The 20532-nt window shown below is 50.4% G+C and overlaps 1 protein-coding gene across 2 annotated transcripts in view; it reads right to left on the minus strand.

Annotated features, from left to right (window-relative positions):
- Window positions 1-20532, minus strand: part of GCN1 (GCN1 activator of EIF2AK4) — a 1158386-nt gene that overhangs the window by 611533 nt on the left and 526321 nt on the right. For both annotated transcript variants that reach the window (XM_069215038.1, XM_069215039.1), the window contains exon 28: window positions 19789-19932. In XM_069215038.1, the coding sequence (XP_069071139.1) occupies window positions 19789-19932 (144 nt within the window). The remainder of the gene's footprint in view (window positions 1-19788; window positions 19933-20532) is intronic.

Raw genomic sequence — 20532 nt, forward strand, 5'->3', positions numbered from 1 at the left:
CTCCCTACAGGGAATGGACTTTATAGTGGAACACAGACCTGGGACTGCCCATGCCAATGCAGATGGCCTTTCCAGGTTCTTCCACTTAGAAAATGAAGACTCTCTTGGGAAAGGTTAGTCTCATCCTCTTTCGTTTGGGGGGGGGTTGTGTAAGGAAATGCCTCCTTGGCATGGTTGCCCCCTGACTTTTTGCCTTTGCTGATGCTATGTTTACAATTGAAAGTGTGCTGAGGCCTGCTAACCAGGCACCAGCACCAGTGTTCTTTCCCTAACCTGTACTTTTGTATCCACAATTGGCAGACCCTGGCATCCAGATAAGTCCCTTGTAACTGGTACTTCTAGTACCAAGGGCCCTGATGCCAAGGAAGGTCTCTAAGGGCTGCAGCATGTCTTATGCCACCCTGGAGACCTCTCACTCAGCACAGACACCCTGCTTGCCAGCTTGTGTGTACTAGTGAGGACAAAACGAGTAAGTCGACATGGCACTCCCCTCAGGGTGCCATGCCAGCCTCTCACTGCCTATGCAGTATAGGTAAGACACCCCTCTAGCAGGCCTTACAGCCCTAAGGCAGGGTGCACTATACCATGGGTGAGGGTACCAGTGCATGAGCATGGTACCCCTACAGTGTCTAAACAAACCCTTAGACATTGTAAGTGCAGGGTAGCCATAAGAGTATATGGTCTGGGAGTCTGTCAAACACGAACTCCACAGCACCATAATGGCTACACTGAAAACTGGGAAGTTTGGTATCAAACTTCTCAGCACAATAAATGCACACTGATGCCAGTGTACATTTTATTGAAAACTACACCACAGAGGGCACCTTAGAGGTGCCCCCTGAAACTTAACCGACTATCTGTGTAGGCTGACTAGTTTTAGCAGCCTGCCACAAACCGAGACATGTTGCTGGCCCCATGGGGAGAGTGCCTTTGTCACTCTGAGGCCAGTAACAAAGCCTGCACTGGGTGGAGATGCTAACACCTCTCCCAGGCAGGAATTGTCACACCTGGCGGTGAGCCTCAAAGGCTCACCTCCTTTGTGCCAACCCAGCAGGACACTCCAGCTAGTGGAGTTGCCCGCCCCCTCCGGCCAGGCCCCACTTTTGGCGGCAAGGCCGGAGAAAATAATGAGAAAAACAAGGAGGAGTCACTGGCCAGTCAGGACAGCCCCTAAGGTGTCCTGAGCTGAAGTGACTCTAACTTTTAGAAATCCTCCATCTTGCAGATGGAGGATTCCCCCAATAGGGTTAGGATTGTGACCCCCTCCCCTTGGGAGGAGGCACAAAGAGGGTGTACCTACCCTCAGGGCTAGTAGCCATTGGCTACTAACCCCCCAGACCTAAACACGCCCTTAAATTTAGTATTTAAGGGCTACCCTGAACCCTAGAAAATTAGATTCCTGCAACTACAAGAAGAAGGACTGCCTAGCTGAAAACCCCTGCAGAGGAAGACCAGAAGACGACAACTGCCTTGGCTCCAGAAACTCACCGGCCTGTCTCCTGCCTTCCAAAGATCCTGCTCCAGCGACGCCTTCCAAAGGGACCAGCGACCTCGACATCCTCTGAGGACTGCCCCTGCTTCGAAAAGACAAGAAACTCCCGAGGACAGCGGACCTGCTCCAAGGAAAGCTGCAACTTTGTTTCCAGCAGCTTTGAAAGAACCCTGCAAGCTCCCCGCAAGAAGCGTGAGACTTGCAACACTGCACCCGGCGACCCCGACTCGGCTGGTGGCGATCCAACACCTCAGGAGGGACCCCAGGACTACTCTGATACTGTGAGTACCAAAACCTGTCCCCCCTGAGCCCCCACAGCGCCGCCTGCAGAGGGAATCCCGAGGCTTCCCCTGACCGCGACTCTTTGAACCTAAAGTCCCGACGCCTGGGAGAGACCCTGCACCCGCAGCCCCCAGGACCTGAAGGACCGGACTTTCACTGGAGAAGTGACCCCCAGGAGTCCCTCTCCCTTGCCCAAGTGGAGGTTTCCCCGAGGAATCCCCCCCTTGCCTGCCTGCAGCGCTGAAGAGATCCCGAGATCTCTCATAGACTAACATTGCGAACCCGACGCCTGTTCCTACACTGCACCCGGCCGCCCCCGCGCTGCTGAGGGTGAAATTTCTGTGTGGACTTGTGTCCCCCCCGGTGCCCTACAAAACCCCCCTGGTCTGCCCTCCGAAGACGCGGGTACTTACCTGCAAGCAGACCGGAACCGGGGCACCCCCCTTCTCTCCATTCTAGCCTATGTGTTTTGGGCACCACTTTGAACTCTGCACCTGACCGGCCCTGAGCTGCTGGTGTGGTGACTTTGGGGTTGCTCTGAACCCCCAACGGTGGGCTACCTTGGACCAAGAACTGAACCCTGTAAGTGTCGTACTTACCTGGTAAAACTAACAAAAACTTACCTCCCCCAGGAACTGTGAAAATTGCACTAAGTGTCCACTTTTAAAACAGCTATTTGTCAATAACTTGTAAAGTATACATGCAATTTTTATGATTTGAAGTTCCTAAAGTACTTACCTGCAATACCTTTCGAATGAGATATTACATGTAGAATTTGAACCTGTGGTTCTTAAAATAAACTAAGAAAAGATATTTTTCTATACAAAAACCTATTGGCTGGATTTGTCTCTGAGTGTGTGTACCTCATTTATTGTCTATGTGTATGTACAACAAATGCTTAACACTACTCCTTGGATAAGCCTACTGCTCGACCACACTACCACAAAATAGAGCATTAGTATTATCTATTTTTACCACTATTTTACCTCTAAGGGGAACCCTTGGACTCTGTGCATGCTATTCCTTACTTTGAAATAGCACATACAGAGCCAACTTCCTACATCCGTCATCATGCAGGTCACATGAAGTGGGACAGATCTTTTGATCAATATCACTACTCCCCTGGAGCCTGTGGTGTATGGCGCAAAACATGCAATTCTGTATCGCCCATTCCCCAAGCTACTGAGCTGAGAGTCCAAATGCATCATCTCTTGCAAAAACACTATGGGCCTGATTCTAACTTTGGAGGACGGTGTTAAACCGTCCCAAAAGTGGCGGATATACCACCGACCGTATTACGAGTCCATTATATCCTATGGAACTCGTAATACGGTAGGTGGTATATCCGCCACTTTTGGGACGGTTTAACACCGTCCTCCAAAGTTAGAATCAGGCCCTATATCTGTTAAGAGCCCTTGAGATCAGTCCTCTCTTTACCTTGTTGTCCAATCCGTTAACATTACATGTTAACATTGTAAGTTGCTGGGCATTCATTATGGTGGCCAGGGTTCACCCTTTTTCCCCTCCGTCACCAAATCCCCTCCACCCCCCCAATAGGCTGACACACTGATGCATTATAAACTACTAATATAACATCCCTCCACCCGACCCTACTGTACTGTGATCCGTCAGGTGACCTCCCTCCTCCACCAATTTAGGTCTGCAGCTGTCATTGGAGTGAGCTTCGGTAGCTGCTCTTCCTCTGAGTCTGTGCCCGCAGTGTTGTGTTCAGAGCCGCTGCTCCCTGTGTCAGGTGGCAGGAACCTCCATTTATTAGTGGCTAAAGCTGGATTGGTGACCCTTATTTTCTGCACAGTTTTTCCTACGTTCTGCTTTTGCTTGCTCCTTGGTCGGGAGTGACTTCACCATTCTTTTTCTCCAGCGTCTGGTTGGTGCTGGTCTACACTCTGGTTTCGGCTCCATAGATGGTGGTTTCGACCACAGCCCCATCCGTTCCAGCCAATCCATCACTTCCTGAGTGGCATAAAGAAGTGTACATACTCCCTGTGAACAATTCTCAATTTTACAGGGAAGTATTTCAGGCCCAGTTTGTAGGAAAGTACCCTCTTTTTGGCATGGTTACCGCCACGTTTTGTCAGATGTCAGTGTGTTTTAGCTGTATTCACTGGGGGCCTGCTAACCCATGCAAAATGCATCTGCAGGCCTGCCGTTGCAGCCTGTGTGAAAAGGTGCATGCACCCTTTCACTACAGGCCACTACATCAGGTCACTAGGTCACCCCTATGTCAGGTCCTCTTAGCCCAGAGGGCAGGGTGCAGGTACTTGCATGTGAGGGCACCCCTGCACTAGCAGAGGTGTCCCTACGAACTCCAGCCTTTATTACTCTGGACTTCTTAGGTGTGGGGATGGCATTTAACTAGTGTACTGGATTCACACCAGTGTCCAGCTCCATGATGGTAACTCCGAACCTGGGCATGTTTGGTTTCAAACATGTCGGAATCACACCCCAATACTGTTGCTAGTATTGGAAGTATGATTTCATGCACTCTGGGGGTTCCTTAGAGCACCTAGTCTTCTGGGGTTTCCATGTAGCCCGCACTGCTGCCACTCCTCAGACAGTTTTCTGCCCTCCTGCTGCTTGACCAGTTCAGGCAGAGGAAGACAGAACAAAGGATTTCTTGTGGGAGAGGGAGGCAACACGCTCTCCCTTGAAAATAGGTGTTACAGGGCTTGGGAGGGGAGCCTCCCCAAGCCACAGGTATGCTTTGAAAGGCACATTTGGTGCCCTCCTTGCAGAAACTGGTTGGCACCAGTACAGGGATACCAGTCCCTGCTCTGGCGCGAAACTGGACAATGTAAAGGGGAGTGACCACTCTCCTGTTTATCACCACCCCAGTGGTGCTGCCCAGAGCGCCTCCAGGAGGTCACTTGGTTCTGCCATCTTGAATCCAAGGTGGGCAGAGGCCCCTGGGAGCATCTGAGGAGCCAGGTTAGGCAGGTAACATCACAGCTCCCTCCAGATGGGTGGTCATCCTGCTATGGGGCCAACCCCCCTTCCTGGGCTATTTAGGGTCTCCCTCCAGGGTGGGTCCTCAAATTCGATGTGCAAGATTCCAGCAGGACTCCTCTGCATCGTTTACTTCATCTTCTGTCCAACAGGACTGCAACTGGACCCTCAGGTACCAAGAATCTGCAACTCCAGCGATGACTCTGCTCTGCAACATTGTTTCCCTGGTTCTTTCCAGCAACAGCAACATTTCCCTGGCTGTGCATCCTCTGAGGGCGATGAGTCTTCAGCCTGCACAAGAAGTAAGAAGGAATATCCCTTGGAGTGAAGGAGTCACTCCCCTGCATCCGCAGGCACTAACTGTAACGACGACCGGCTGCGTGGATCCTCTCTCCTCGGGAACTGCATAGATCCTGCATCACAGGTGGTGGTCTGGAGTTGTCAATCTTGGCCTTCTCTATCAGTTGTCCAACTTGGGAGACAGTAAGCCCTTGCTTCTCCCTGCAGGACAGTACCCCTGTGCACCACGACTCTTGCAACTACCAAAGTTTGTTTGTTTGTTCCTCCTCCAAGGGATCTTTAAGCTCCATGTAGCCCCGCCCCTAGCACTCCTTCCTGCAAAGCACAGTCTCCTGCCTGCTGCCCCTGCAAAGTTGGACTCCTCTTCAGGTGTGCTGAACCGGCCTCACTGCAACTTTTTTTTTTTGTTTAATGTTTATTGGTTTATTAATGATATTCGAGACTTTACATTAGATCGTTTCACTGAGCAAGTCATTATTATCACAAACTGCATCGATTCACATATAACTAGACCTTGCGTAGCCGGTTTTCTTCCAAAGACCGTCTGGTGACATAAGCTTATAAACATCTTGTAGGAAGTAGGCTCTGTATGTACTTTTTCAAAGTAAGAAATAGCATGCACAGAGTCCAAGGGTTCCCCTTAGAGGTAAGATAGTGGCAAAAAGAGATAATTCTAATGCTCTATTTTGTGGTAGTGTGGTCGAGCAGTAGGCTTATCAGAGGAGTAGTGTTAAGCATTTGTTGTACACATACAGGCAATAAATGAGGAACACACACTCAGACAATTCCAGGCCAATAGGTTTTTGTATAGAAAAATATATTTTCTTAGTTTATTTTAAGAACCACAGGTTCAAGATTTACATGTAATACTTCAAATGAAAGGTATTTCCGGTAGGTACTTTAGGAACTTTGAATTAGCAAAATAGCATATACAGTTTTCACATAAATGACATATACCTATTTTAAAACTAGACAGTGCAATTTTCAACAGTTCCAGGGGGAGGTAAGTGTTTGTTAGTTTTTGCAGGTAAGTAAACCAACTACGGGGTTCAAGTTTGGGTCCAAGGTAGCCCACCGTCGGGGGTTCAGAGCAACCCCAAAGTTACCACACCAGCAGCTCAGGGCCGGTCAGGTGCACAGGTCAAAGTGGTGCCCAAAACGCATAGACTTCAATGGAGAAGGGGGTGCCCCGGTTCCAGTCTGCCAGCAGGTAAGTACCTGTGTCTTCGGAGGGCAGACCAGGGGGGTTTTGTAGGGGGGGGGGGGGGGGGGGGGGGGGGGGGGTGGTCACAAGTCCACAGAAAAAGTACACCCTCAGCAGCACGGGGGCGGCCGGGTGCAGTGTGTAAACAGGCGTCGGGTTCGCAATAGAAATCAATGGGAGACCAAGGGGTCTCTTCAGCGATGCAGGCAAGCAAGGGGGGGGCTCCTCGGGGTAGCCACCACCTGGGCAAGGGAGAGGGCCACCTGGGGGGGGGGGGGTCGCTCCTGCACTGGAGGCCGGATCCGTCAGGTTCTGGGGCCTGCGGGTGCAGAGTCTTTACCAGGCGTCGGGTCTTTGAAGCAGGCAGTCGCGCTCAGAGGGAGCCTCGGGATTCCCTCTGCAGACGTCACTGGGGGGGGGGGGGGTCAACTCTGGCTACTCACGGTCTCGCAGTCGCCGGGGAGTCCTCCCTGTGGTGTTTGTTCTCCACAAGTCGAGCCGGGGGGCGTCGGGTGCAGAGTGCAAAGTCTCACGCTTCCGGCGGGAAACGTGTGGTCTTTAAAAGTTGCTTCTTTGTTGCAAAGTTGCAGTCTTTGTGGAACAGGGCCACTGTCCTCAGGAGTTCTTGGTCCTTTAGATGCAGGGTAGTCCTCTGAGGCTTCAAAGGTCGCTGGACCCTGGGGGACGCGTCGCTGTTGCAGTTTTTCTCGAAGTGGGGAGACAGGCCGGTAGGGCTGGGGCCAAAGCAGTTGGTGTCCCCGTCTTCTCTTCAGGGCTTCAGGTCAGCAGTCCTTCTTCGTCTTCAGCTTGAGGAATCTAGTTTCCTAGGTTCTGGGGAGCCCCTAAATACTGAATTTAGGGGTGTGTTTAGGTCTGGGAGGGCAGTAGCCAATGGCTACTGTAATTGAGGGTGGCTACACCCTTCTTGTGCCTCCTCCCTGAGGGGAGGGGGGCACATCCCTATTCCTATTGGGGGAATCCTCCAAAACCAAGATGGAGGATTTCGAAAGGCAGGGGTCACCTCAGCTCAGGGCACCTTAGGGGCTGGGTGGGTGTGAAGCACCTCCACCCAGAGCAGGCTTTTGTTTCTGTCCTCAGAGAGCACAAAGGCCCTCACCACATGGGGTCAGAAACTCGTCTCTCAGCAGCAGGTTGGCACAGACCAGTCAGTCCTGCACTGAAGAAATTGGGTAAAATACAAGGGGCATCTCTAAGATGCCCTCTGTGTGCATTTTTTTAATAAATACAACACTGGCATCAGTGTGGGATTATTATTCTGAGAAGTTTGATACCAAACTTCCCAGTATTCAGTGTAGCCATTGTAGGAAGTTGGCTCTGTATGCACTATTTCAAAGTAAGGAATAGTATGCACAGAGTCCAAGGGTTCCCCTTAGAGGTAAGATAGTGGCAAAAAGAGATAATACTAATGCTCTATTTTGTGGTAGTGTGGTCGAGCAGTAGGCTTATCAAAGGAGTAGTGTTAAGCATTTGTTGTACATACACACAGGCAATAAATGAGGAACACACACTCAGAGACACTTCCAGGCCAATAGGTTTTTATATAGAAGAATATATTTTCTTAGTTTATTTTCAAGAACCACAGGTTCAAATTCTACATGTAATACTTTGCATGAAAGGTATTGCAGGTAAGTACTTTAGGAACTTTGAATAATCACAATAGCATATATACTTTTCAAATAAAACACATATAGCTATTTTAAAACTAGACAGTGCAATTTTCACAGTTCCTAGGGGAGGTAAGTTATTGTTAGTTCTTGCAGGTAAGTAAACCACCTACGGGGTTCAAATTGGGGTCCAAGGTAGCCCACCGTTGGGGGTTCAGAACAACCCCAAAGTTACCACAACAGCAGCTCAGGGCCGGTCAGGTGCAGAGTTCAAAGTGGTGCCCAAAACACACAGGCTTCAATGGAGAAGGGGGTGCCCCGGTTCCAGTCTGCCAGCAGGTAAGTACCCGCGTCTTCGGAGGGCAGACCAGGGGGGTTTTGTAGGGCACCGGGGGGGACACAAGTCAGCACAAAAAGTACACCCTCAGCAGCACGGGGTGGCCGGGTGCAGTGTGCAAACACGCGTCGGGTTTTCAATAGGTTTCAATGGGAGACCAAGGGGTCTCTTCAGCGATGCAGGCAGGCAAGGAGGGGGCTCCTCGGGGTAGCCACCACCTGGGCAAGGAAGAGGGCCTCCTGGGGGTCACTCCTGCACTGGAGTTCCGATCCTTCAGGTCCTGGGGGCTGCGGGTGCAGGGTCTTTTCCAGGCGTCGGGATCTGAGAGTCAGACAGTCGCGGTCAGGGGGAGCCTTGGGATTCCCTCTGCAGGCGTAGCTGTGGGGGCTCAGGGGGGACAACTTTGGTTACTCACAGTCTTGGAGTCACCGGGGGGTCCTCCCTGTAGCGTTATTTCTCCACCAGTCGAGTCGGGGTCGCCGGGTGCAGAGTTGCAAGTCTCACGCTTCTGGCGGGAATTGCAGGGGTCTTTAAAGTTGCTCCTTTGGAAACAAAGTTGCAGTCTTGGGTGAACAGGGCGGCTGTTCTCGGGAGTTTCTTGGTCCTTTTGGGGGCAGGGCAGTCCTCTGAGGATTCAGAGGTCGCTGGTTCTTTGGAAAGCGTCGCTGGAGCAGTTTTCTTCCGAAGGGGGGAGACAGGCCGGAAGGGCTGGGGCCAAGCAGTTGGTGTCTCCGTCTTCTCTGCAGGGTTTTTCAGCTCAGCAGTCCTCTTCTTCTTAGGTTGCAGGAATCTGATTTCATAGGTTCAGGGGAGCCCCTAAATACAGAATTTAGGGGTATGTTTAGGTCAGGGAGGGCAGTAGCCAATGGCTACTGTCCTTGAGGGTGGCTACACCCTCTTTGTACCTCCTCCCAAGGGGAGGGGGGTCACATTCCTATCCCTATTGGGGGGGATCCTCCATCTGCAAGATGGAGGATTCCTAAAAGTCAGAGTCACTTCAGCTCAGGTTGTCTTAGGGGCTTGTCCTGACTGGTCAGTGACTCCTCCTTGTTTTTCTCATTATCTCCTCCGGCCTTGCCGCCAAAAGTGGGGCCGTGGCCGGAGGGGGCGGGCAACTCCACTAGCTGGAATGCCCTGTGGCGCTGGAACAAAGGGGGTGAGCCTTTGAGGCTCACCGCCAGGTGTTACAGCTCCTGCAAGGGGGAGGTGATAGCATCTCCACCCAGTGCAGGCTTTGTTACTAGCCACAGAGTGACAAAGGCACTCTTCCCCATGTGGCCAGCAACATCTCTCGAGTGTGGCAGGCTGCTAGAACCAGTTAGCCTACACAGGTAGTTGGTTAAGGTTTCAGGGGGCACCTCTAAGGTGCCCTCTGAGGTGTATTTCACAATAAAATGTACACTGGCATCAGTGTGCATTTATTGTGCTGAGAAGTTTGATACCAAACTTCCCAGTTTTCAGTGTAGCCATTATGGTGCTGTGGAGTTCGTGTTTGACAGACTCCCAGACCATATACTCTTATGGCTACCCTGCACTTACAATGTCTAAGGTTTGGCTTAGACACTGTAGGGGCACAGTGCTCATGCACTTGTGCCCTCACCTATGGTATAGTGCACCCTGCCTTAGGGCTGTAAGGCCTGCTAGAGGGTTGACTTATCTATACTGCATAGTCAGTGTGAGGTTGGCATGGCACCCTGAGGGGAGTGCCATGTCGACTTACTCGTTTTGTCCTCACCAGCACACACAAGCTGGCAAGCAGTGTGTCTGTGCTGAGTGAGGGGTCCCCAGGGTGGCATAAGATATGCTGCAGCCCTTAGAGACCTTCCCTGGCATCAGGGCCCTTGGTACCAGGGTACCAGTTACAAGGGACTTACCTGGATGCCAGGGTGTGCCAATTGTGAAAACAAAAGTACAGGTTAGGAAAAGAACACTGGTGCTGGGGCCTGGTTAGCAGGCCTCAGCACACTTTCAATTCAAAACATAGCATCAGCAAAGGCAAAACGTCAGGGGGTAACCATGCCAAGGAGGCATTTCCTTACAGCCATTATGGAGCTGTGAAGTTCGTTTTGGACAAACTCCCAGACCATATACTTAATATGGCCACAACTGTACTTACAATGTCTAAGAATAGATTTAGACACTGTAGGGGCATATTGCTCATGCAGCTATGCCCTCACCTGTGGTGTAGTGCACCCTGCCTTAGGGCTGTAAGGCCTGCTAGAGGGGTGACTTACCTATGCCACAGGCAGTATTTTGTGTTGATGGCATCCTGAGGGGGATGCCATGTCGACTTTGCCTTTTTGTCCCCACCAAAACACACAATCTACAATGGCAGTGTGCATGTATTAGGTGAGGGGTCCCTTAGGGTGGCACAACATATGTTGCAGCCCTTAGGGAACGTCCCTGGTCACAGGGACCTTGGTACCACGGGTACGTTTTACAAGGGACTTATCTGTGTGCTAGGGGTGTGCCAATTGTGGAAACAATGGTACATTTTAGGTGAAAGAACACTGGTGATGGGGCCTGGTTAGCAGGGTCCCAGCACACTTCTCAGTCAAGTCAGCATCAGTATCAGGCAAAAGGTGGGGGGTAACTGCAACAGGGAGCCATTTCCTTACATCCTCCATTCCAAGTTTCGCAGTAAAACCTTGGCGTGCAGCCAGGCCAACACATCCTCCAGCGTTAGGAAAACATACATTTTTTCATTGTCCGTAACTTAAAGTTTTATGGGAAGAGGAGAGCATATCTGATCTTCAGTTCTTGCAAACATTGTTTAACTTTTGTGTAGGAACTATGTCTGCGCTGCACTTCCCGGGTATAGTCTGGGTAGGCTGAGATCGTGGTATTGTCGCAGTGCCAGGGACCCTTATCGCGGAACACTTGAAGAATAAGGTCACGGTCACAGAAATTCAATAATCGGGATATGAGAGGGCGCACTGGCGCTCCCGCTTTAGGAGGGTGTCATGGGATGCGATGGGTTCTTTCCACGGAGAACAGAGGAGGTATCTTGTCTTTCAGCACCATGCGCAAGAGACACTCCTCCAGGAAGAGTTCTGCACATGGAAGCTCTGATCTTTCAAGGAAACCAATAAATCAAATGTTATTATGCCGCGATCGTCTTTCCGCGTCTTCTGCCCTATGATGTGAGGCAGATATTTCTTCCTGCATAATCACTATTTTTGTTTGCATGGCCTGAAGAGTCGGTGGCAGAGTTTGTGTAATCGATTCTGCTTGGGTGACCCTGTCCGCCAACTTGTGATGATTCGCTCTTAACAGATTCACCACCAGGGATACTGAGTCAATTTTGGCCTCCCGCGAGGTTTTGGTGTACAGTATAGCATGTAGGATCTTCTCGGAGTGGCTATTAAGAGTGGATTCAAGATACCGAAAGTGATCTACATGCGGAGGTAGGTCTGATGGGGAGCAGTCTCCTGGAAGCGATACATCCCCTGCCACTTTGGTGGGACGTGTTTCTCCTGTGGCGTTGCGGGAGGGTTTGGGAACAGTCACCAGGCCGCCACAACCAAGTAGTCATCAAGGTAGCTTTCTCCCCAGCTATGGGTGTATTGAAGGGACAGCCCCACCTCACAGTTCCACTGTGTAATTCGAGTGAGCCCCCTGGCGGCCTTGGGTTGCGCAGATTGTAAAACCCACACAGCAGTGTTAGTTACTGCTGATCAAGTCTGTCAACAGGGTAGGACAGCAGACAAATGACTACGAGTGCTTAGGTGCTCACATTCTCCGTATTACCTCAATGTCTGCGATGTCCCACGTGGTATGAGGGATCTCCGGGTTAGGCCACTGTCTCTCCATCGGGCACCACCATATCTCCTTAACTGTTCATGAAGTCTCTCTCAATACATCAGGCACTCCGCATGCATTTGCCTCTGCTCTGGTGTCTCACTTCTGTCACTCCCGATATTCTCCCACGAGGGCGATGGCCGCTTCCCATTCCGCACATTGTTCAGATGACTCCAGTGAGGCGCTGCGGCTGAAAGCAGTCTCAAGGCCCGTCTCATCGTGAATCTAATCCTCAAAGGGGTGCCAATGGGTCCGCACTCTCCTTTGTAGGAGAGCAATCCATTCACTTTGTAGGAGCGCGATCCATACACTGTGGCCAACCTCCAATTTTCAGGCAGTCAGGCCCGCAGCACTGCGCTTCTGCACATAGCGCAGTCGCGATACCTGGTCTCCTATTCAGCCACCATTGCCCCACGATGGTCCGAGCCTCCTTCACCAAACTGCCATCGGCATTCCACAGTCTCTCCTGGGGCTCCTGCTCGTTTCATGTCTCCGGATAGGTGATATATCACTGACCTTTCTGTTCGTTCTCTCGCTGTTAGCTTTATATTTGTAGAGGTTCCATCACTGCTGCAGGCCAGGAGTTGCCTCTGTGTTTGGGCTCATCTTCTGAAACAGCAGCTTCTTTTCATCAATTGCACTGCCTTGGGCACGTCTGGCAGCCTCACGCGCCGTACATTCTGCTGCGACAGGGAGCTCACAATCCTGCACCCTAATCTATCTGATCACGCCAGCGTATTCACAGACTTCTTTCCTCCGTCCCTGTGGCGCGTTGGGCTACACAGCTGGGCGCTTCCCTGTCCAAGTCGTACATGGACCTCACTCCTTTCCCAGATGAGCCACGCTGCCATCTTGCCGCACTGCGGCGTGACCCTCACCTTGCCCTCCTCCACCTCACGCCTGCGCGGTCCTTGGGTCTGCTTCAGTATTCGGAGGGTTCCTGTGAAATCGGGGGTTCCGTCTCACCTCCGGATGAGCTGGGACGCTGAGTCAGTCAGGATTTACGGTCCCTGAGGCCCACTTTCAACAGGAGCTCACCATGGCACGTCTGCCTTCATGCCCCTTCAAGCCACACCCCCACACCCCCTGTTCCCTCCCATTTGATGACCACTTCCTGCAAAATGTGTCATCTGGCTATCCCAGGATGCACCATTATGTCCACTTAGCAGAACCCGTCTCAGTGTCCAGAGCTCCCTAGCCCAACCCAGAGGTGTGGCTACCAGGGCCCCCCGACAAACTGGTTTGGTAACTGGTTTCCCCTTCCCTGTACCTAGTGCCAGCCTGTCTACTTAGTCAAGGGAGCAGCCACTCTCCCAAGTTTTACCCATTTGTCCTTCAAAGACTTTTTCTCCTTTGAAGCTCATCTTTTGGGCCAACACTCATGTGCATTCCTGCAGGAGGGAGGTAACAGCTCGCTCCAGTGCAGGCTTCTATTGTCTCCTTTCCTGGGAATTGTAAACACGTCTCCCCAGGAGGACAGAAAGTTGTCTGCAGGACAGACCCCTGAGTACAACAGTAAACGGGCACTGGAAACTCTGGGCAACTAAAGTGGCAGCTTTTAAAATTGCAGTTGGCCCACCAGTGACTTGATTTGATGCACTGATTCTTGCAATACTTTACAGTACCAACTTTATTAGTCCCATTCAAGAATTCGGAGTGTTTAGATGTCAGGCTGTAACTCTATAGATGCCAATGGAGCTACTATTTTTAACATACACCACCCTGTCCTTTGGCTTAATAGGCCTACCTTAGGGGTGACTTACATATATTAAAAATGGAAGTTTCTGCTTTGTCATTACTATAAAAGGCAAAGTTGAGTGGGCAGTTTTAAACTGCCCTTCCAGTCTGCAGTGGCAGTCTGAAAGCCATGTTTTACCTTGTCGTACTCATGGTGGCATAACCAGTGCTGCAGTCCACAACAGACACCTCAACTTGTAGGCCTTGGAATCCCAGGAACCATGTGCTAGGTTCTTACAAGTATGTTGGGCTATGCCAACTAGGCACAAGCCAATTAAACATGTACCATTTTAAGAGTCAGAGAACATGGACTGAGTCCTGTTTAGCAGGGTTTAGGGCATTACAAATCCATTACACCAGTACCTAGTGATCAAAATGGGGGCAATATTTGGGGGTGAATATGCAAAAGGTCTGTTTCATTACAGTCAACATTGCCTGTTTGAAAGCTGTATTTTGTTCAGGGTCTGTGCCAGGCGCTGGACCTGCAGGAAGAGAGTGAGTGGCTTCAGTTCCAAAGCCAAGCCTCCCTCAAAACAAGCTTTGAAGACTACGTTGAGACCAGGATCAAAGAACAACAAGAAAATGGAGGCCCTACCCTCTAAGTGGGAGCAACACCACACAGCTGAAAAGTCCCTCTTACAAGGCTCCTTGTGCTTCTTCCTTAAGGACCTGCTCTTGGAATCTGCCCTCTTAAAGGACTTGCTGATCAAAGATGAGCTAGGCTGTGACTTGGGACATCAGAGACAGACCTTGTGAGGGTCCGAGAGCAATATTTTGATTTGAAAGAAACAACAAAGTTTACAACCTGAAATATTTGGGAGACATCCTAAAATGTGTAGGAAAACGTTTGCAGGACAGCTACTCCAGATATGGTTCAAAGGGTGCAGAAAAAAAAAACATTGTGTAGGAAGTTGGCTCTGTATGCACTATTTCAAAGTAAGGAATAGTATGCACAGAGTCCAAGGGTTCCCCTTAGAGGTAAGATAGTGGCAAAAAGAGATAATACTAGTGCTCTATTTTGTGGTAGTGTGGTCGAGCAGTAGGCTTATCCAAGGAGTAGTGTTAAGCATTTGTTGTACACACACAGGCAATAAATGAGGAACACACACTCAGACAATTCCAGGCCAATAGGTTTTTGTATAGAAAAATATATTTTCTTAGTTTATTTTAAGAACCACAGGTTCAAATTTTACATGTAATACTTCAAATGAAAGGTATTGCAGGTAAGTACTTTAGGAACTTTGAATAATCACAATAGCATATATACTTTTCAAATAAATCGCATATAGCTGTTTTAAAACTAGACAGTGCAATTTTCAACAGTTCCTGGGGGAGGTAAGTATTTGTTAGTTTTTGTAGGTAAGTAAACCACCTACTGGGTTCAAGTTTGGGTCCAAGGTAGCCCACCGTTGGGGGTTCAGAGCAACCCCAAAGTTACCACACCAGCAGTTCAGGGCCGGTCAGGTGCAGAGGTCAAAGTGGTGCCCAAAACGCATAGGCTTCAATGGAGAAGGGGGTGCCCCGGTTCCGGTCTGCCAGCAGGTAAGTACCCGCGTCTTCGGAGGGCAGACCAGGGGGGTTTTGTAGGGCACCGGGGGGGGACACAAGTTAGCACAGAAAGTACACCCTCAGCAGCACGGGGGCGGCCGGGTGCAGTGTACAAACACGCGTCAGGTTTGTCGTTGAAATCGATGGGAGACCAAGGGGTCTCTTCAGCGATGCAGGCAGGCAAGGTGGGGGGCTCCTCGGGGGTAGCCACCACCTGGGCAAGGGAGAGGGCCTCCTGGGGGTCACTCCTGCACTGGAGTTCCGATCTTTCAGGTCCTGGGGGCTGCGGGTGCAGAGTCTTTTCCAGGCGTCGGGATCTGGGAGTCAGGCAGTCGCGGTCAGGGGGAGCCTCGGGCTCTCCTCTGCAGGCGTCGCTGTGGGGGCAACTCTGGCTACTCACAGTCTCGTAGTCGCCGGGGAGTCCTCCCTGAAGTGTTGTTTCTCCACAAGTCGAGCCGGGGGCGTCGGGTGCAGAGTAGCAAGTCTCACGCTTACAGCGGGAAACGCAGTTGTCTTGAAGTTGCTTCTTTGGAAACAAAGTTGCAGTCTTGGGTGAACAGAGCCGCTGTCCTCTGGAGTTTCTTGGTCCTTCTAGAGCAGGGCAGTCCTCTGAGGATTCAGAGGTCGCTGGTCCCTGGAGAGAGCGTCGCTGGAGCAGTTTCTTCAGAAGGGGGGAGACAGGCCGGTAGAGCTGGGGCCAAAGCAGTTGGTGTCTCCATCTTCTCTGCAGGGTTTTTCAGCTTAGCAGTCCTCTTCTTCTTAGGTTGCAGGAATCTGAATTCCTAGGTTCAGGGGAGCCCCTAAATACAGAATTTAGGGGTGTGTTTAGGTCAGGGAGGGCAGTAGCCAATGGCTACTAGCCCTGAGGTGGCTACACCCTCTTTGTGCCTCCTCCCAAGTGGAGGGGGTCACATTCCTGTCCCTATTGGGGGGGATCCTCCATGTGCAAGATGGAGGATTCCTAAAAGTCAGAGTCACTTCAGCTCAGGTTGCCTTAGGGACTGTCCTAACTGGTCAGTGACTCCTCCTTGTTTTTCTCATTATCTCCTCCGGCCTTGCCGCCAAAAGTGGGGCCGTGGCCGGAGGGGGCGGGCAGCTCCACTAGCTGGAATGCCCTGTGGTGCTGTAACAAAGGAGGGGAGCCTTTGAGGCTCACCGCCAGGTGTTACAGCTCCTGCAAGGGGGAGGTGATAAGCATCTCCACCCAGTGCAGGCTTTGTTACTGGCCACAGAGTGACAAAGGCACTCTCCCCATGTGCCCAGCAACATGTCTCGAGTGTGGCAGGCTGCTAAAACCAGTCAGCCTACACGGGTAGTTGGTTAAGGTTTCAGGGGGTACCTCTAAGGTGCCCTCTGGGGTGTATGTTACAATAAAATGTACACTGGCATCAGTGTGCATTTATTGTGCTGAGAAGTTTGATACCAAACTTCCCAGTTTTAAGTGTATACATTATGGTGCTGTGGAGTTCGTGTTTGACAGACTCCCAGACCATATACTCTTATGGCTACCCTGCACTTACAATGTCTAAGGTTTGGCTTAGACACTGTAGGGCATAGTGCTCATGCACTGGTGCCCTCACCTATGGTATAGTGCACCCTGCCTTAGGGCTGTAAGGCCTGCTAGAGGGGTGACTTATCTATACTGCATAGGCAGTGTGAGGTTGGCATGGCACCCTGAGGGGAGTGCCATGTCGACTTACTCGTTTTGTCCTCACCAGCACACACAAGCTGGCAAGCAGTGTGTCTGTGCTGAGTGAGGGGTCCCCAGGGTGGCATAAGATATGCTGCAGCCCTTAGAGACCTTCCCTGGCATCAGGGCCCTTGGTACCAGGGGTACCAGTTACAAGGGACTTCCCTGGATGCCAGGGTGTGCCAATTGTGTAAACAAAAGTACAGGTTAGGGAAAGAACACTGGTGCTGGGGCCTGGTTAGCAGGCCTCGGCACACTTTCAAATCAAAACATAGCATCAGCAAAGGCAAAAAGTCAGGGGGTAACCATGCCAAGGAGGCATTTCCTTACACTCAGGGTTCGTGTTACAATGCCCCAGGGCACTCCAGCTAGTGGAGATGCCCGCCCCCTGGACACAGCCCCCACTTTTGGCGGCAAGTCCAGGAGAGATAATGAGAAAAACAAGGAGGAGTCACTGGCCAGTCAGGACAGCCCCTAAGGTGTCCTGAGCTGAGGTGACTCTGACTTTTAGAAATCCTCCATCTTGCAGATGGAGGATTCCCCCAATAGGATTAGGGATGTGCCCCCCTCCCCTCAGGGAGGAGGCAAAAAGAGGGTGTAGCCACCCTCAAGGACAGTAGCCATTGGCTACTGCCCTCCCAGACCTAAACCACCCCTAAATTCAGTATTTAGGGGCTCCCCAGAACCTAGGAAACTAGATTCCTGCAACCTAAGAAGAAGAGGACTGCTGAACTGAAAAGCCTGCAGAGAAGACGGAGACACCAACTGCTTTGGCCCCAGCTCTACTGGCCTGTCTCCCCACTTCTAAAGACACTGCTCCAGCGACGCGTTCCCAGTGTCCCGCCACCTCTGAAGCCTCAGAGGACTACCCTGCATCTAGAAGGACCAAGAACTCCCGAGGACAGCGGCTCTGTTCCCCAAAGACTGCGACTTTGCAACAAAGAAGCAACTTTAAAACAACACACGTTTCCTGCCGGAAGCGTGAGACTTTGCACTCTGCACCTGACGCCCCCGGCACAACTTGTGGAGAACAAACACCACAGGGAGGACTCCCCGGCGACTACGAGACCGTGAGTAGCCAGATTTGACCCCCCTGAGCCCCCACAGCGACGCCTGCAGAGGGAATCCCAAGGCTCCCCCTGACCACGACTGCCTGCTTCAAAGACCCAACGCCTGGTCAAGACACTGCACCCGCTGCCCCCAGGACCTGAAGGATCCGACCTCCAGTGCAGGAGCGACCCCAGGCCCTCTCCCTTGCCCAGGTGGTGGCTACCCTGAGGAGCCCCCCCCTTGCCTGCCTGCATCGCTGAAGAGACCGCTTGGTCTCCCATTGATTTCTATTGCGAACCCGACGCCTGTTTACACACTGCACCCAGCCGCCCCAGTGCTGCTGAGGGTGTACTTTTTGTGTGGACTTGTCCCCCCCCCAGTGCCCTACAAAACCCCCCTGGTCTGCCCTCCTAAGACGCGGGTACTTACCTGCTGGCAGACTGGAACCGGGGAACCCCCTTCTCCATTAAAGCCTATGTGTTTTGGGCACCACTTTGACCTCTGCACCTGACCGGCCCTGAGCTGCTGGTGTGGTAACTTTGGGGTTGCTCTGAACCCCCAACGGTAGGCTACCTTGGACCCAAACTTGAACCCCGTAGGTGGTTTACTTACCTGCAAAAACTAACAAACACTTACCTCCCCCAGGAACTGTTGAAAATTGCATAGTGTCTAGTTAAAATAGCTATATGTCATTTATGTGAAAACTGTATATGCTATTTTGCTAATTCAAAGTTCCTACAGTTCCTACATGAAATACCTTTCATTTGAAGTATTACTTGTAAATCTTGAACCTGTGGTTCTTAAAATAAACTAAGAAAATATATTTTTCTATACAAAAACCTATCGGCCTGGAATTGTCTCTGAGTGTGTGTTCCTCATTTATTGCCTGTGTATGTACAACAAATGCTTAACATTACTCCTCTGATAAGCCTACTGCTCGACCACACTACCACAAAATAGAGCATTAGAATTATCTCTTTTTGCCACTATCTTACCTCTAAGGGGAACCCTTGGACTCTGTGCATGCTATTTCTCACTTTGAAATAGTACATACTGAGCCAACTTCCTACACATTGATACTAGTAAGACAAGGTGGTGGCAAATAAAACTCCATGAAATCAAATCAGGATTGATTCCGTAGCCAAAGCACCACCCACAGACCAGTCTGGCACCTAGTGAAGATTCAAGAGGTGAGGAATCTGCAGTCCGAAGTATCAATAAGAAAACTGTTTTGTTTTTCTTTACAAAAAGAAGCTTGTTCCAGCTTAAGCAAGGACAGTAGGAACTCTACCTACAAACCCTCAAAGGTACCACAAACTGAGGCATCTCACACTATGTAAACACACTGAGTAGGCATATCACACTATCCAATGTATTCTTACTCTAGGCTAACAACTGATTTTGGACTGTAATGAGGTCTTGCATATGGAAATCTTATATTTTCACTTTATATTCTGTTCTAAAACATGACCTGTTCCTGTAGTTTCAAGATTGCTTTGCATGTGTTTGGAGGGTTGAGCAGATGATAGAGCTGCAGACTCCGAGTTCAGATGGGTGTATGTTCACAAAATGAGAGTATTAGAGGTTTAAAACCAACAAATTCTATGCGGAAATCAAGATCTCTCTCTACATGCACCTTAACAATTAAGCTGGTTGTATATAGCTGTTATGTGTCAAAGTTAGACATAAAAAGAAAACCTTAACATTTTATTACTTGATCCCAGAACCTTTCACCCATAATCCAAATACACTCACCCGGAGAGCTGCATCTCGCACATTAGAGCATGGGGATTGGAGGGCCTGGAGTAATACATCAACCTCATCCTGCTCTGCATAAGCACAACCATCCTCTCCACTGCTGCTGGTACACAGTGCAGTCAAGGTATTCGATGCCAGAATCTGATATTATGAAACACAAAGACGGCATAACAGTCTTACTAACAAACAGGAAACTTTCACTGGTCACATACTTTACCAACATTGCTTCTCTCTCCCCCGTATCTCCTTTAAACACCGCGTCTCTAGGCCTGAACCTCTCTCCACCAACCTTAACTCTACTTACCCTACAAGTTTAGTATATATTCTTTGTGTAACCCTCACTCAATGCCTCTCCCCCGCTTATCCTTCGTGCACTGCTAGATGTTGCCCAATAGCCTCTCTATTAGCAGCAGAAGAACTACACATTCCCAAGTATACTACGCTGGGATGCATTTTTCATCTTTTACCCATTGGTTGCTGCTCTCTTTTTCAGGAAAAGGATTTTGCTGGACTTCTGGAAGGTGTCATACCAACATCGATTGGATCCCATCACACAAATGGGAGTGAATTAGGGACAACATGCCAAATGAACTGAGTGGGCTTGTGGCTTATCCATATTACATAGACTACTATATCCCTTTAAATCACAGCCGCCTGAAGTACATACACAAAACCAAATTGAGTGTATGAGTGGCTAAGGTATTTCTCCATTTAATGCTATCTTTCATTCCCACTGGCCCC

This window comes from Pleurodeles waltl, chromosome 11 (genome assembly GCF_031143425.1).
Source record: "Pleurodeles waltl isolate 20211129_DDA chromosome 11, aPleWal1.hap1.20221129, whole genome shotgun sequence".
Taxonomy (NCBI): Eukaryota; Metazoa; Chordata; class Amphibia; order Caudata; family Salamandridae; genus Pleurodeles; species Pleurodeles waltl.